The following is a 17,739-nucleotide window of genomic DNA, read 5'->3' on the forward strand; positions in this document are numbered from 1 at the left end:
TGTAAATGGTTTCAAACCCGTAAAATAAGAGAAATGTTTCTAACCATAAACTTTACGGTTAATTGGAAGGGCAGACTAGTGCCGATTATCTCCCCGTAATTCTAGAATGAAAATTCTTACAGTGATATAGCGATAGATATTGTAAACGTACCTATTCAAAAGTTCACGAACAATATATTCATGATCGAGGAGCACCCTTAGCGGCGTACGATAACATTTCCGGTCATGGGTTGCTATGCTTTTATTCTCTCGATGATCCCTACCTCCCCAATATAATTAAACACCCTGTATAATAAAAATAAAATAACATTTATAAAAATATAATGACTTTATTTACAGTTATAAGCATTTACGAGTAATTTAGCTTCACTATTAGAATTTCGTCACAGGAATCCAATATATCTTTATGTTCTTTTTCTAATTCCTTTCTGACTAAATCTGATCCATCTCTTCCACATTTTTCAATACTTACATTTCTGGAACAAAGTAGAATCGTTTGAAATACGCTGAAAAAGAAATGTGCTTATGTGTCAATATTAGTTAGTACGGATATAAAATAAAATGGAATAAAATAAATGAAAAATAAATAAATAGAAGGGGAAAAAATCTCCGGGGGGGGATTGGATACACTGCTGTTTTAATTCTACGGAACCTTTATAAACAAACTCCACGAGATAGGTTAGGGCCATTCAAAAAGCATAATTTTGCCTGCCAGTTGGCCAAGCGGGTAGCGTACCCGATTGCGAATTTAATGGTTGCTGGTTCAAATCCAGCTCAGGGCATGGACACCTTTCTCACTGTGTGTTGACCTCTGTGGCAGTGAGCAACGTTGCTCTCCTCCGTGACTTAGGCTTACAGGTTACCAACAGATAGCTAATTTACAATTTAACGGCTTTCTTCCTTTTTTGAAGATTCTTTCTTAAATATATTGTTTCTTGAATATAGTTGGTCGCAATTACAATGCAAACTTTCATTTCTTTCAAAATCTCTATCACCGAATTTAAGCATCACTGGCTGAGGTCATTGTGCGGGTGGGTGACCACTTGGATCAGTCTGTATGGGGGTGTACTGTATTGGTCCTCTTTAACCCCGTAAACTGCTCGACTTCTATCGTACTACTGTAAAGTGCTCGACTTAGCGCGGGTCGCCGGCTACCGAAGCGAGATCCCCTCTGCAGAGAATCAAAATTGTGATGACGTGTCTTCGGATCATGCTCGGGGATGTTTCCTAGACAGTCGCCAATAGCCCAATGTGCAGCTCGACGTAAATGAACTACAACAACTTAAGAAATCTTTTGCGTTCAAAACTGCTAAAAAAATATTTTGCTATTATACTTTTTTCTAAATTAAATTTTTATTAAAAATTTAAAATATTTCCACTTGCAATTTTTTGTTACATTTTTTTTTAAATTTTGATTTCGAATAAAATTTTGAAAGTAAGAAGATTTTATTGTCTTACGTAAGCACTAATCACACCTTTCCCCTTCACCTTTGTTAGCAAAAAATAAGCAAAAACAATCCCCTTGTTAGGCCTTATGTTATATTGGATAGACCTCTTCAGGCTCATTAGTGATAAGTTTGATGCAAAAGTGATGCACTTCACGTTTTCCCAACAGTAATCTGACAAAAACAGAATTAGCTTTAAATAAATAACCCCAAGAAACTGAGGCAGCACCATGTTACCTGATTAAAAACATAATTCGCTTCAAAAGAAGGAAATAACAGTCGACTTGTTTCAAGCGCTTAAAAAACAAACACCCATTTTCAAGACTTGCCAGGCGAGAATCTGAAGAAACAAAAGCGATTTGAAATGTAAAACGTAAGTTACTGACAAATAAAATAGAAAAATAAAGGTGAGAAACAAAATTAGAAAAACCACAGTAGCCGAGAGAGAGAGGAAGAAGAAGAAAAAAAAGATTGAAAACAGAACAAGAAAAAGCACAGTAGCTGAGAGGGGCAAATCAGGGTGAAACGCATTTCCAAGCGCTACGGAGAGGTGGTGAGGAATTAATGTCGTCAGCAAGGGAATGATAATTCATATGAATAGAAAAAGATTCCAGGGCATCAAGATGAGCAGATGTGAGGCTTTTCTTTTGAATGTTTTATTCCCCAGGATTTTAGGTCATCAAAATTAGGATAGCCAGCTAATTAGTATTTTCAAACAAATAATCTGTAAGAATATTTCGAAAAGTAGAAAAAAAGAAGTAAAAGTATTTTTAAAAAATATAAACGATTAATTAACCTGCATAACATTATTTTTTCAGTTTGTTCATTGAAATTCTCCTCAATCCTCGACATTGTTATCAATTCTTTCATTGCTTCAATTAAACTGTAGACCATGCATTCCATCATATCACGCTGGTGATCATCCAAACAATGCAGGAAGCTGTACTTATTGCTTTTTGAGTAATCCTCAAGCTCATTCTCTGAAAATAATAATAAAAATGAGGACAACTGATTTAATAATTAACCCAGAAATGTACAGTTCAGAGTTGGGCGTCTACTACAGTAATCGATTACAACTGTAATTGATTACAGATAATTACTGCTATGTAATCAATTACTTGTAATCACGATTACAAGTAATCATAATTTTGATTACATCAGAATACAGCAAAAATGTAATCGATTACATTTTTCAATTACCGTAATCAATTACTTGTAATCATGATTACAAACATTCATAATTTTGATTACAACTGTAATTGTGATTAGATAACCAATTACTGTAATAAATTACTTGTTATCGTGATGACAAGCAATCAAACTATTTGATTATATGTAATTATGACCCGTAATTGCTTTTGTTATGGTTAGTTGTAATCGAAATTACTTGGAATCATGATTACAGATGCAATCAAAATTTTGATGAATTGTAATCAAGATTACAAGTAATTGATTACTGTAATCAATTATTGTACTTACGATTACAGCTGTTATCAAAAAATTTTAAAGTTGTAATCACGTTTACAAGTAATTGATTACAGTAATCGACTATTGTAATCACAATTACAGCTGTAATCAAAGTTCTAATCACGATTTCAAGTAATTGATTACTGTAATTGTTTGTTATAATCACGATTACAGCTTTAATCAAAATTATGTTATCTTGTAATCAGGATTACAAGTAGTTGATTACTGTAATCGAAAAATGCAATCGATTACATTTTTGTCCAACTCTGGTACAGTTAACCCTTTTGCAGACGGAGAAAGGAGCGTCAGAGTATATGCACTAAAGAGTATGAAAACGTACTAATACGGCTAATAATAAGAAAATACTAAATTGCAGATTACATCCTTGTGGTATGGGGCCGCTAGATGTAGTATCATATATAACGACCGGCGGTATCATATATGACTCTGCTCATATATGATACCGCCGGTCGTGAAGGTGAGTATCGCGTGATCACGTAAGTCTGTCTATGGAAAGAACTCCTCGTGCAATACGCCTGGTGCATTGGCGGTGTGTATGATTGCGAGGTTTAACAATTTCAAGTAGGGGTGTCAAGTCAATATTTAAGAAAGGGTTGACTCGGGTAGCTGAGAGAAAGGGAATAATTAGAGTGGTAAGCTCCCTTCTTTGAAATTCGCTATTTCTCGCTTTCATATCAACAAACGGCCTTAATATTTGTGGCAAAGGAAGTTGTTTAGATAGACAAACTATATATGCAAAACTGGATTTACGTATTCGCTAGAAAGGCTAAAGTTTAGGTTCCAAGAACTGTTGTGGAACCAAAATATCTTTTTCTGTTTTGTGAAATGAATGCGTCCCTGTGGCACCTTTATTTTCTTTAAAGAACAAAATTTTATGTATTGCGCAATAAAAGAAAAAGTACGTTATAACCTTATTACTACCAATATGCTTTCGAACTATATCTCTGTTATCATTCCACAACCAAATAATATTTTTATTTTTTTGATAACCGTAGTTGAATAGCCGACTCAATTTTGGATTTACAATTACCAAAGTTCAACCCCGTAGCCTGGTAATTTTGAACCCAATCCAGAAGACAAGAAAACCCCTGGATCAAGTATTGGTAGAAATTTGCCTTCGTGGAGGTGTTTTTGATGGTGGATAATCCACATTTGCGTTACATGGAGGAACATCTCCCACGGTTCGACAAAAAGACTATCCCTTGATCCATCTGCTGAGGAAATTTTATGCCACGACTGAAGTCGGTGCGAGCCGGGTGCAATATTTGTATCGATAAGTCAGCGATGGCACTCGAACTTGGTCACCCCATTAGGAGTCGAGCGCTCTATCCCTTGAGCCACTATGGCTCAACCACGAAATATTATCAAAGACTATTAATTTAATGTTTAATAATCAACAGTAAAAAAAATAAGAGATTTTGCTATTGGTGTATGGCGTCGAGTTAAATAAAATCCGATTCCGTTAAATAGAATCCAATCTTGAATCCGATTCTGAATGTATGAGATTACGGACCTGAAAAGATTTTAATACGAGAAAAAAAAATCATTTAGCTAATTAATAATTTAGTCAGAATACTGCTCGAAGGTCTGAATCTTACCCCGTAATGTAAATTTCACTTTTAGCATATTTCGCCAAATTTCAAGAATTTTTTAAAGCGAATCAAAAGTTTTTTGAATATTATAGTAAAATTTATTTGTTCAAAGATAATTGCGTGTAAAAATAAGTTTTAATAATTTTGTAATATTTTATTTAATGGGTGAAATGCTTTTGAATGCCATGAAAATTGTTTCATCGTTTCGGGCTATGCAATTTTAAATAGCAAAGCTTAACATATGAACTAATTCAGCGAAATAAATTTTTAAAAATATGCCTTTTTTTTAAATTTTATAAATTAAAAACCATTATAATTATTTCATCAAATCTGGTGCTTTGTTATTTAAAATTACTAAACTCTGACAGCACAAATAAATTAGTTGAAGCAAAAATACTTCATATTTCCGAAGATTAATTCCGCGAATTTATAAATAAAATACTGTACTTCAAGAGTTTCAAATTACTTATAAAATATTAGCATTTTCGTTTACCTTCTTCAGAACATCTATCTAAGGATTCACATGAGGTTTCTAGTTCTTTTGAAGAACCAAACAAATCAACGAAACCAAGAAGACCACAGCGATTGGTTTCACTTTCTACGCAATCCAGAATATCTTCTTTCCTGAAATACGATGTTGAATTTTACTACGAAAGAAAAATAGAACAGACAAAAAAATAAAATAAAAACTTCAAGGATTCGTGCCATGCAATGTTTCCGGATTTTCCATAAAAATAATCATAATAAGCAAACCGGACAAAAAATTAGTCACCCTTAGAGAAATCATTAAAAACATAATTTAATAACTCCGCCTCTGGATTTAATATCAGTCTGGATTCGGTTGGGAAGTGAGACCACAAGGTTTTGCATGTACGTCGAATCCAGTTTAAGCTACTCGCTGAGGATTTGATCGCGTAAATCCACCAAATTGCGAGGATGCTGATTTCTGCGTTTTACCCCTTGTTTCAACAAGTTCCACAAATTTTCAATGGGGTGCAAGGTAGGTGATTTTGCAGACCAGACAAGATGTTATTGAGTGTTTGAGTGATTTAATATCAGTCTGGATTCGGTTGGGAAGTGAGACCACAAGGTTTTGCATGTACGTCGAATCCAGTTTAAGCTACTCGCTGAGGATTTGATCGCGTAAATCCACCAAATTGCGAGGATGCTGATTTCTGCGTTTTACCCCTTGTTTCAACAAGTTCCACAAATTTTCAATGGGGTGCAAGGTAGGTGATTTTGCAGACCAGACAAGATGTTATTGAGTGTTTGAGTGATTTAATATCAGTCTGGATTCGGTTGGGAAGTGAGACCACAAGGTTTGGCATGTACGTCGAATCCAGTTTAAGCTACTCGCTGAGGATTTGATCGCGTAAATCCACCAAATTGCGAGGATGCTGATTTCTGCGTTTTACCCCTTGTTTCAACAAGTTCCACAAATTTTCAATGGGGTGCAAGGTAGGTGATTTTGCAGACCAGACAAGATGTTATTGAGTGTTTGAGTGATTTAATATCAGTCTGGATTCGGTTGGGAAGTGAGACCACAAGGTTTTGCATGTACGTCGAATCCAGTTTAAGCTACTCGCTGAGGATTTGATCGCGTAAATCCACCAAATTGCGAGGATGCTGATTTCTGCGTTTTACCCCTTGTTTCAACAAGTTCCACAAATTTTCAATGGGGTGCAAGGTAGGTGATTTTGCAGACCAGACAAGATGTTATTGAGTGTTTGAGTGATTTAATATCAGTCTGGATTCGGTTGGGAAGTGAGACCACAAGGTTTTGCATGTACGTCGAATCCAGTTTAAGCTACTCGCTGAGGATTTGATCGCGTAAATCCACCAAATTGCGAGGATGCTGATTTCTGCGTTTTACCCCTTGTTTCAACAAGTTCCACAAATTTTCAATGGGGTGCAAGGTAGGTGATTTTGCAGACCAGACAAGATGTTATTGAGTGTTTGAGTGATTTAATATCAGTCTGGATTCGGTTGGGAAGTGAGACCACAAGGTTTTGCATGTACGTCGAATCCAGTTTAAGCTACTCGCTGAGGATTTGATCGCGTAAATCCACCAAATTGCGAGGATGCTGATTTCTGCGTTTTACCCCTTGTTTCAACAAGTTCCACAAATTTTCAATGGGGTGCAAGGTAGGTGATTTTGCAGACCAGACAAGATGTTATTGAGTGTTTGAGTGATTTAATATCAGTCTGGATTCGGTTGGGAAGTGAGACCACAAGGTTTTGCATGTACGTCGAATCCAGTTTAAGCTACTCGCTGAGGATTTGATCGCGTAAATCCACCAAATTGCGAGGATGCTGATTTCAGCGTTTTACCCCTTGTTTCAACAAGTTCCACAAATTTTCAATGGGGTGCAAGGTAGGTGATTTTGCAGACCAGACAAGATGTTATTGAGTGTTTGAGTGATTTAATATCAGTCTGGATTCGGTTGGGAAGTGAGACCACAAGGTTTTGCATGTACGTCGAATCCAGTTTAAGCTACTCGCTGAGGATTTGATCGCGTAAATCCACCAAATTGCGAGGATGCTGATTTCTGCGTTTTACCCCTTGTTTCAACAAGTTCCACAAATTTTCAATGGGGTGCAAGGTAGGTGATTTTGCAGACCAGACAAGATGTTATTGAGTGTTTGAGTGATTTAATATCAGTCTGGATTCGGTTGGGAAGTGAGACCACAAGGTTTTGCATGTACGTCGAATCCAGTTTAAGCTACTCGCTGAGGATTTGATGGCGTAAATCCACCAAATTGCGAGGATGCTGATTTCTGCGTTTTACCCCTTGTTTCAACAAGTTCCACAAATTTTCAATGGGGTGCAAGGCAGGTGATTTTTCAGGCCAGACAAAATGTTATTGAGTGTCTGAGTGAAATTAGTCACATATTCTTCCAGCGCGATTAACTTTACTGTTTTCATCTTGAAAAATAGGGGTATCGTCAGCATACTCTTCATGAAGATGTTGACTGAAAGGCAACACCTGATGATCATCCAGAATGTTCAAATAAACATGGTGGTTCATGTTACTGGCCACCTCATTGAGGGGGACCCAATCCATAATAAGAAAAACACCCCAAAACAGGCCCACCTCCGGCTTGAGCCTGACCTTGCACACAGTAAAGATGAAATGCTCTATCTGATCTTCGGTGCACTCGACGAAGTACGTCATTTGAATAAAGGCAAAAACGTGATTCGTCAGACCATATTACATTCCCCCAATCAGCAACTGTCCATGTTCGGTGACTTCTAGCCCACTGAAGTCGAGCAGCTTTATGTGCCTGTTTAAGCAATGGCTTCTTACGAGGTGTTCAACACCAAATATTCATTGTATGAATCTCCCGTCTCAATGTTTTCTCACTAAAATGGACATTCATTTACAATTCTAACCGGGTTAGGGAGCGATTTTGATTGACAAGTCGTAAAACACGTCTCCGATCCCTTTCATACAAGATCTTTTTCCGACCACAATTCTGACGTCGTCCTTCGTAACCACGTGTATTACACCACTGCTTGTAGACTCGTTGGACAGTCCGCATCGAAACACCAACAAATCCAGCAACTTTATTTACCGTATGACCATGGGCAGGGCCAAACACAATTGCTCCTTTTTGCCACTCTGTCACATTCTTACCCATATTTACACACAATTTCCGCTCGAAACAAAGATATCTCACTGATGGTTACTTGCCTTTGATCACGTTTAGGCAGAGCGCACGAAGTTGAGCTCGTCGCTTGACCACTGCTTCACAGAACGAAACCTAATTCATCGGTGCTTGCGCACTAGTGTGATTAATTTTCTGTCCTGTGAGCTTATATTCGAGAACGCAACGATCTATGAGGGCGTTGTTATTTGAAACGAATAACTACTTGTAGAACAGCACGTTTAGTTGCTCTGGAAATTTCTTCAGTGTAGTATGGCTACGTTTCTTCCTTATTGTGGCTTATTAAATTTGAAAAGAATGTTTGATATACCTTCTTATGCAGGGGACAATATAGATCATAGATCTCGAAATAGAATCTCTCTCTCTTTTTTTTTCGATGTCTAAAACACATTGAAAAAATATTTGTAAATAAACAAAAGAAATAATATTCTTATTAAAGAGAAATGTTAATACTCGAGAAATTGCTCTACTAAACTTAATGATCTGATATGAATAGTCTATTTAAACTTCACATCCCATAATTTTCTGAATCAAATTACAGTACAGAACCCGTTATCCGGAAACCTGAAAACCGGAAAACCAAAAAACCGGAACGAAATTCGATAAATTTTCCCACCATTATAAAAAAAAATTTTTTTTTTCCTTATAAAATTTTAGGATTTTTCGTTCTTTTTTGAAAGATGTTTACCTTACCATCATTTTGGAAATAATCATTAGTGTATTGCTCCATCGTTTTTTCTTCTTTTTAAGATAATTTCCAAAAAAAAATTTTTTTTAGTTGTGTTTAACAATAAAAAAACGGCTTTTTGTAGCGATTCAGAAAACCGGAAAAATCAGTTATCCGGAATAGCGATGGTCCCGATCGTTCCGGATAATCGGTTCCCTACTACTTTAAACATTAAAATATGTGAAGTATACAGAAGTATATAATCTTATGTAATTTAATTTTGAAAAACAAGTTTTTTGACAACAATTCTAAAAACAAAAGTTAAAATTTTTCATAAAAAAAAACATTATTTATAAACTGAAAAACTTAAAATGAAGAATGTTTATAACAAAAAAATTAGCCCTGAAATATCTCATATTGAAATGAAAAATTTTCATATTGAATCGATTAAAAAAATCGACTCAGTATGAAAATTTTTTCAAATATGAAAATTTTTTCCACTGTGAAATTTTTTTTTAATCTTAAAGTTTTTAAAAACACGAAGAAAACCATTTTGTAGAGATCTCTCATCAAATTAGAAAAAAAAAAAATTTTATAAGTAAATTTTTTATTATAAAATCATAACACTTACCTGCTTTATAAGTCTGGAGTATCCAAATTAAATGTTCTTTGATTTAAAAAGTTTTATTCTTAAATAATACATACATACCTTACTATAAAATTTTACAATTGTGGTCTCGATATACACTGGTGGACAAAATTAAGAGATGGAAGGCACTTTCCCAAATATTTCAAAAAATACTGAATATAAATAAATGAAATTTGGTATGGATGTAGCTTATTCCATGATAATAAAGTATGCAAAACAAAAATGAAAGTGCCATTCACTGGCAAGACCTATTGCCAATAAATCCAATGTAGTCTGAACTTAAGGATAAAAGATGACAATAAAAGTGTGGCTTGTACAGTGTGTGTTGCCTCTAGTATGGTGTATGTTCACCCCTGACAAACAGACAGCATGCACAACGAGTATGCATGCTGTTAATAAGGGAGTTAAGGAGGACTTGTGGAAGTCCCTCCCATTCTTCCACCAGAGCAATTTTTGACTCCAGAATGGTTCTGGGGGGAGGTTGGCGCATCTCAAGCATGTTTAATAGGATTCAGGTCAGGGGATTTGACTGGCCAATCCATTCGTTGAATATCCTCGCTTTCCAGATACTCATCAACCATGAGAGCCCTATGTGGTCGCGCATTGTCGTTCATAAAAATGAACTCAGGGCCAACAGCGCCCCTGAAAAGACGCACATAAGGCTCTATTACCTCTTGCCTGTACCTCTGGGCATTCACGGAACCATTGTCAAACACATGGAGCAGTGTGTGGGTATCTTGCATGTGCGAATGAATGTGCGAAAATGCTTTCCATCTCTTAATTTTGTCCACCAGTGTAAATTTCAACATGTAGCCTAAGAACAGAATAGCTAAATTCCACTTGAAATTGATCAATCAAAATTAAAAATAAATAAATACTTACCGAGAAAACATTAAAAATGTACTAATAATCAACACAAATGTATTGTTTCAAGTGATTCTGATGATCCTTTACTATTATTTTCCAATATTATATATATTCAGAACTATATACTTTTCTATAAAGAAGAATGTTCAAGAACTGTTACAGGTTTACACGTTCTTAAACCATCTTTTCTTCATTGAAATGAAGTAGGCAAGAGACTTAAATATCTTAATTTCATTTTAATTTACAATGGATTGAACAGTAAAAATTTTATTTTACCGTAATATACATCCGTAATAGTAGGCGATCACGAAATCGAATTGCATTTACCGATGTTCTAGACTACTTTATCAAGCTCCTCAGCTTTCTTCTTAGAAAATTTTTATCTACTTGCTGATGGAAAAAACACGTCCTACATATGCCGTTATTCTGATGGAACTGAATGAAAACTAAATATTATAAATAGTAGCCTGGAAATATCCTCCCCGCTAGAGGGCGTATTCACGGGTTGAGTGTGATTACGAATGTTTCTTTCAGAATCTCGGTAATAGCTGTCGCTTACATAGACAGCGCCATTTGTATTGTGTGGTGCAGAGGAGTTATTGTTTAGTATTTGCTAATTTGTCCTCAACTCATGAAAGAGAGACTAATATAAATAGTATAAATACTGAACAGAATAATCTAGTTTTGTAATAAATATCGTTTTATGACACTTTCCACTTAATCTTTTATTTCTGTTAAAAATTATCCCCATGAGCTATAATAAAAAATAGTGAAAAGTGAAATAAAAAAATTTTATGAACAGTAGGAATCGTAAATTAATTTGTAGATAGTGATAAATTTTGTAGATTCCAAAGCTTTCAATAAAAAACTTGAATAATAATTAATTTTCAATAATTTCTTTGTAGTTATATTAACTAAGCAAATTTTGATTAACTTCTATATTTAAATGCTTGTCATATAATTAGAATGCTTACTTTCTATTGATTTATTTGTTAACTTTTAAAAACTATTTACTGTCAAATTGTTTATTTTTCAAAAATGTTTTGTAAAATTTGAGTTTTAACGAAATCGTGGGTTTAACGAGGAAATTTTTAATGAATAATAATGAAACATTATTTAGGAGTTCATTTACAATTTAAAACTAACAATAGCACACCATTCGCGAATTTATTTTTAATGTACAACTAACAATGAAACGTCATTAATGAGTTTTTTTTATTGAAGTTATACTTCTTATGCGACTTCCAACAAGGTTGCGTTAAACGTTTAACGCTACATTTTTATTATTGGCCGGGAAATCACGTGGCAGGATCCAGTTTTCCCTCATTCATTTCCATATTGTTTTTGGTTCTCACTAGCATAAAAATAATGAAAGTATTGTTTTTCTGTAAATATTTTTTTTAGTTTGATTTGATACACACATATTTAATAGGATAGTATTTTTTATTTTCAAATTTAGTGGATAACAATTGTAAGAAATGAGTGAAAACAATCCCACGGACAATGCGACGGATTTAAGGTTATGTCAAGGTACGTCTCTTGTGAATATCAATTGATTGTTAGGTTTTCTCTTTTGAAATTACATTATGACGCCTTCACATGCATTATTAATACAAATACATTTTCCATGGCGAGACGATGCGGCAACCACGAGCACTTCCACTGGTTCAAGGGGGCAACGAGGGAAAAATGCACAATATTACCGTTTTTACAGAGCACGGAAGCGAGCGGGAGCAGGAAAGAGAGTCGTTGAATAAAACTAGTGATCCTTCTACGACTGCTGATTCCTCTACAATTCACGTCGCAGGTTACGAAGTTTAACTTCTTCCGAACGGAGGGACTCCACGCACTATTTTTTTTTAAAATTTGCTACTAACAATAGAAGGCAATTTACTAATTTCTTTTAAATTTATAACTAACAATGAAACATCATTCTTGAGTTTCTTTACGATTTACAACTAACAATGCAATTTTCTCTGTTCCCTATCTGGGCACCTTCAAGACTCAATTGAGTATTTTTTTTTTTTTTTTAATACAACAAAGTTGTCAAATGCAACAATCTGTCACTGACTCAGTGACGTAAATATTATAAAAAGAGAAGAAAAAAACAATTATTGCTACTTCAAGCAATAATCTCTACTTACATTTTGTCACTTACGTGTAGTTGTTTGGTAATAAAAGCCTGTGGCAACATGTCAACAAATTCTTTAATACATTGCCTCAGATCGCAGCTCAAAATATTTGCTTTATTTTCTACATATGCTTTAGAAGTTCCTATAAATTGATAATCAAAACAGGACCTTAGTCAACTATGACGAAGTATATATAAATATGATAATCAACAAGGTACAGTTTTGGGTTTAAACGGATCGATCCAAAACATTAATTGGATTGATTTGATCATTTACGTCGCACTAGAACTGCACAATGGGCTGTTGGCGACGGTCTGGGAAACATCCTGGAGGATGATCCGAAGACATGCCATCGCAATTTTGATCCTCCGCAGAGGGGATGGCACCCCCGCTTCGGTAGCCCGACGACCTGCACGCGAAGTCGAGCACTTTACGGTAGCACAGTTTAACGAGGACCAATACCGCACACCCTCGGTCCCTACGCAGACTGATCCAAGTGGGTCACCCACCCGCACACTGACCGCAGCCAGTGATGCTTGACTTCGGTGATCTGCTGGGAACCGTGTCTTAACGATCAGTCCACTGCGGGACTAACATGTCTTATATACTAGTGAATTGGTATTTAATATTTATAGTGGTAGTTAACACTAGCGATTTCCGAAACTTAAATTGGTAATTGTACGAACCACTCAAGGCTTTGCCAATCTGGAGGAAGTTTCTCTCACCGGTTCTTCAATACGTTTTATGACGTCACATACTCAATAGATGTTCCATCTCTGTAATTTCGTTTTGTAGTCGTAGTTAGTTCGATTCGTATGCAGTTATAAATTAATCAAATATAATTGTTGTTGCTGTAGTTAATTTACGTCGCACTAGAACTGCACGATGGGCTATTGGCGACGGTCTGGGAAACACCCCTGAGGATGATCCGAAGACATGCCATCACAATTTTGATACTCTGCAGAGGGGATCCGCACCCCCGCTTCGGTAGCCCGATGACCTGCGCGCGAAGTCGAGCACTTTACGGTAGCACTGTTTAACGAGGACCAATACCGCACACCCTCGGTCCCTACGCAGACTGATCCAAGTGGTCACCCACCCGCGCACTGACCGCAGCCACTGATACTTGACTTCGGTGATCTGCTGGGAACCGTGTCTTAACGATCAGTCCACTGCGGGACCAAATATAATTTCATACTATGTATTTTATCAATGTTATTTTATCTTGATAAATATAAATAGTATCTGTGTAGAATATTTAGTTAAAAAATAAGAATGTAATTTAAAAAATAATTTAAAACTAGTTTTATCTTCATTAAATTCTCATTCATAAAAATTCAGCACATTGATAAATGTGGAAATGTGAAAAAACAAGAATGTAAAAAACATTAATTTATTGTGCTTTAGCTTTTACATAACATAAATTGTAGTATAATATAATGTTAAGCAAATAGTAGTATTAATTAAATAGAAGTTCACATTTTGACTCGAACCATTGTCATTCTTTACGGTAAACAGAGAATATGTATGAATGGATTGCTCATTTTTAATTCCAAAAACGTATTTTTAAAACAAGTTTTGTTTTCAATACTCAAATTAAACATTCATGTTATTACGCATTCATTCAATTAAGCAAATAGAAATTTGTATATTTAAAATAGTGTTAAGAAGATTTATAAGATAATAAAGAGATTCTTATATAAAATTTAGTACAAATTGTAAGTCTAAGGAAAAATATTACAACAATTAAATTGTTTTGTTGATGAAATCGATATTAGGAATGAAGTTACAAAAAATTTAACATTGAAATCGCTTTATATTAAATATTCGAGGAGCTTAGTGGAAGAACCGGCTCTGTGACATTTTTAAAAAAATGAGTTTTCTTGGGAAAAGTTCTTATTTTAGCTTTAATTAAATATATAACATTGATTTATATTGCTAAATCTATTCATTCCGAAGATACTCAGTGGAAGATCCGGCTATAGTTTGTCTATAAAAACAGCTCCTCGCCACGAAGTCTGAGGCGATATTTCCGAATAGTGATCTGTTGCGCCAACTACGATCGCCAAGTTGCCAAATATATTTTAAACCTGCGATGCAGAATTTGAAAAAAAAAAAAAAAACATGTAGATCTTTGCCCGGGGCAGGTTAGGAGTTGGTCTCTTTCTGTGATGTTTTAGTTTCTCGCGAGTCGCTGCCCGGAAATTTCCAAGACTTGGCGAATTCTCTGCCACAGACCAGGATACAGAAATCTCTCCAAGTCTAAGGCTGTGGATGGTGTTTTCAATATAAATGTAAACAATAACAATCTCGAGCTCCTTCCTGCTCTAGTTCCGGTTAGAAAGTTTGCAGCTGCTTACTATAGCTTGTTCTGCGAGGCGATATTTTCAAACGGATAATTTTGTTTTCAATAAATGAAATAAATTAGATAATTTCTGAGCTCAAATCTGCCGTATTTCATAAGATATCGATGTTATTAAGTAATTCTGGTGATTTTGAGGTGAAAATTTGTTTTAGTTATTTATAGATACTTTGTTAAAAAAGGTGACATGGTTGCTAGATTTTGAATAACTCGCTTTTTTGGCACTCCGATTTGGCCTCTTTCCATTTGTTTATAACTGTTTGTTCTTGTTGCAAGCTGTACACCTTCTTACGTTAGCATATTGTTCGAGCAACAAGACTAAGTGTATAAATTATAATTCAGGTTTAAATATGAAAGTTGGCGTATATTATTGACAAGGTAAGAAGTGTTTTATAGCGATTATTTTTTCAAATGTTACGTTTACATATTTATTATTGATCAAACCACATGTTACTTCCACTTAACACTACTATTTTACAATTAATGTTAAAATTATATGCCCCTTATAATTTTAACATTAATAAAACGATATGAGAGTACTGTCTTTTCACTATTTTTCTTATTATATGACATCTTTATTGGTTATTGTATATGGTATTTAGACTTAGAATTCATTGTAAACACAAGTATTAAATAAATGAATACAACATTTGCAAGAACTACTATTCAAAAGAATCTCAAAACACGGAAACACGTTCTGATCCAAATGGGTTGAAAATGCACCGGAAACAGTAACACGGAAGTATAGGCGGTAAAGAACCTGCAGCGCTCCCTAGTGTAGACCATCAAAGACAGGAGCTTCTTTCTCTCCTGATTCCTTTACTCTGGCCGACTCGAGCAAAAACCTGCCTTAAATTATGACCCAACTTAAAATAAACTCCGTAACCATAGTCGCCTCCATTACTCCAGACTAATGGTTAGGGAAGTTCTGTACATAGACAAACTATGAGTGGCGTTATTTGAGTATTCATTGGATGAAAGAACCGGTTAAGTGACTTGGCGACAAATAGTCAATAAACAAAACTAGAATACCTCTTGCTTGGCATCGAACGATAAGACTGGGGAGAGAAAAAAATTATAAAAATAAAAAACTTGAAACAGCAGCTTCCATGCATTAAGGAGTAATTTATATTATTATACGAATTAATAATTAAAGAAACAAGAAAGATAACTCATAAACAGCTGAAATATCTATTTTTTTTTTTTTTTTTTTCGTTTCTGGTTCTCCTTAGTTTGTGTTTCTGGCACACTGCCCTAGTAAAAAAAATTTAAGTTGTCACGTCAATAAATATTATTTTGTGCTTCAAAATTTTTTCAGTTAATTATTATTGTAACTAACGCCCAGTGACTGAGTGGTAGCCCTTCTCGCTGTCGTGCCACAGGTCCATGGTTCGATCCTCGGGCCGGGCAAGGTTGACTCAGCCTTTCATCCCTTCAGTGGGTCGACAAAATGAGCACCAAGCATGTTTGAGAACTAAACACAGGGGTTCCTCGTTGGGCTGACCACCCAACTGGAACATCTGCTTTAGCACCCACCCCAGAGCCCAAAGGTCAAGTAAACTGAGATGGGCGCAATAGGCCTTGGCCCTCTATGAGTTGTCATGCCAATGAGTTTAGTTTATTGTTACTACACTGTAAAAAATTTCGATCTATGTTGCGCCGACTTTGGTATTCATTTGCTGGCTACATAAAGTGGTGCTCAGTTTACTATCTCCGAATGACGGGAGAAGGTTGCACCAAAAATGGATATTTTTAAAAAAAACCTAACAACTACAGTCTCTATAAGATTCTGCAGCATCTTTTTTTCCTCGTCCCCTGACCCAAATTTTCTTCCTTTTGCGTCATACGCTAGCTTCAAAAACATTCGTGAGTTTTCGCGGTTTGAAAATAATTTAGCATTCACAAGGGCCTTTACTTCAGCTTTTTTACATGGTGAAAGATCACCTTTTTCACCCATGATGAAAATTTTCCAATTGATTATTTATACTCTGCACCCAAAATAAACAAATAACTGCGTAGTATGAAACAAATAAACACAGCGCATAAATCCACAGAAACACGTCCGCAACTGACGCACGCACGCGAGAACGGTATTGAAACCGGTTTGCACTTGTTTGAGTTCCTGTAACCATCATTCGGTTGAAGGCCTGTTTATAGTGCGGCTTTCAGGGTAACTCCTCCAGACATCAGTCTCGCGTCGTGGTGGGTACCATGATTACTAGGGAAAGTCACTTCGAATAGGGGTGTGGGGTGAATAGTTTTGTCGTGATGTTTGCATGCGTGAGTAAACCAATCGACACCTTCACTTCTCCCCCCCCCCTTAGAAATGTGCTCTCGCTTGTTACCATAGCAACATGACAGCCCAGACTTTCAGTCCATCTTCTTCCATCTGAATGAATATCGTCAATTGCAGATGTCATGATATTCCTGTCGGATTTTTATTCTGTTAATCTGGCTATTAATCATCCATTTAGATTAATAAAAATGATAATTATAAAAGAAAAATTTTTTTAATTAAGGAAAACTTAATAAAGCATGAACCTACGGTAGGGTTTAGGAATAAATTATTTTCAACTAATACTATTAAATCATGACCATTCTAATTAAATAAATAAAATCATTATATTTTAGACTTTGCCGATTTGCTATTTGACGTTGTGTAAAATGCTAAGGTCATGTATCAATTGCTTATTTATTACATGCTTCTTCCGTTGATTTTTGCAAAAAGCAAATGTCTCAACTATAATATAACGACATATACAAAATCGTCTTTTGCACAAAGTTATACCTATTGTCCTCAAGTGTTTATGGGATTTTCTAATAATTTTTTTCCCAGCAATTCAAGCATTGTTTTCTTTTATTTTTAAA

At 35.3% G+C, this 17,739-nt stretch overlaps 1 protein-coding gene across 1 annotated transcript; it reads right to left on the reverse strand.

Annotated features, from left to right (window-relative positions):
• Window positions 1–309: 309 nt before the first annotated feature.
• Window positions 310–12,689, reverse strand: LOC107449254 (uncharacterized). The gene is made up of 4 exons (XM_087154008.1): window positions 12,522–12,689; window positions 5,019–5,149; window positions 2,242–2,425; window positions 310–506 (listed from the first exon to the last, which is right to left on the reverse strand). The coding sequence occupies exons 1-4, from the start codon at window positions 12,569–12,571 to the stop codon at window positions 350–352; spliced, it is 522 nt and encodes a 173-aa protein (XP_087010134.1). The 5' UTR covers window positions 12,572–12,689; the 3' UTR covers window positions 310–349.
• Between the last annotated feature and the right edge of the window lie 5,050 nt (window positions 12,690–17,739).

This window comes from Parasteatoda tepidariorum, chromosome 10 (genome assembly GCF_982258835.1).
Source record: "Parasteatoda tepidariorum strain Cologne lab strain chromosome 10, Ptep-v5.0, whole genome shotgun sequence".
In the NCBI taxonomy this organism is placed as follows: Eukaryota; Metazoa; Arthropoda; class Arachnida; order Araneae; family Theridiidae; genus Parasteatoda; species Parasteatoda tepidariorum.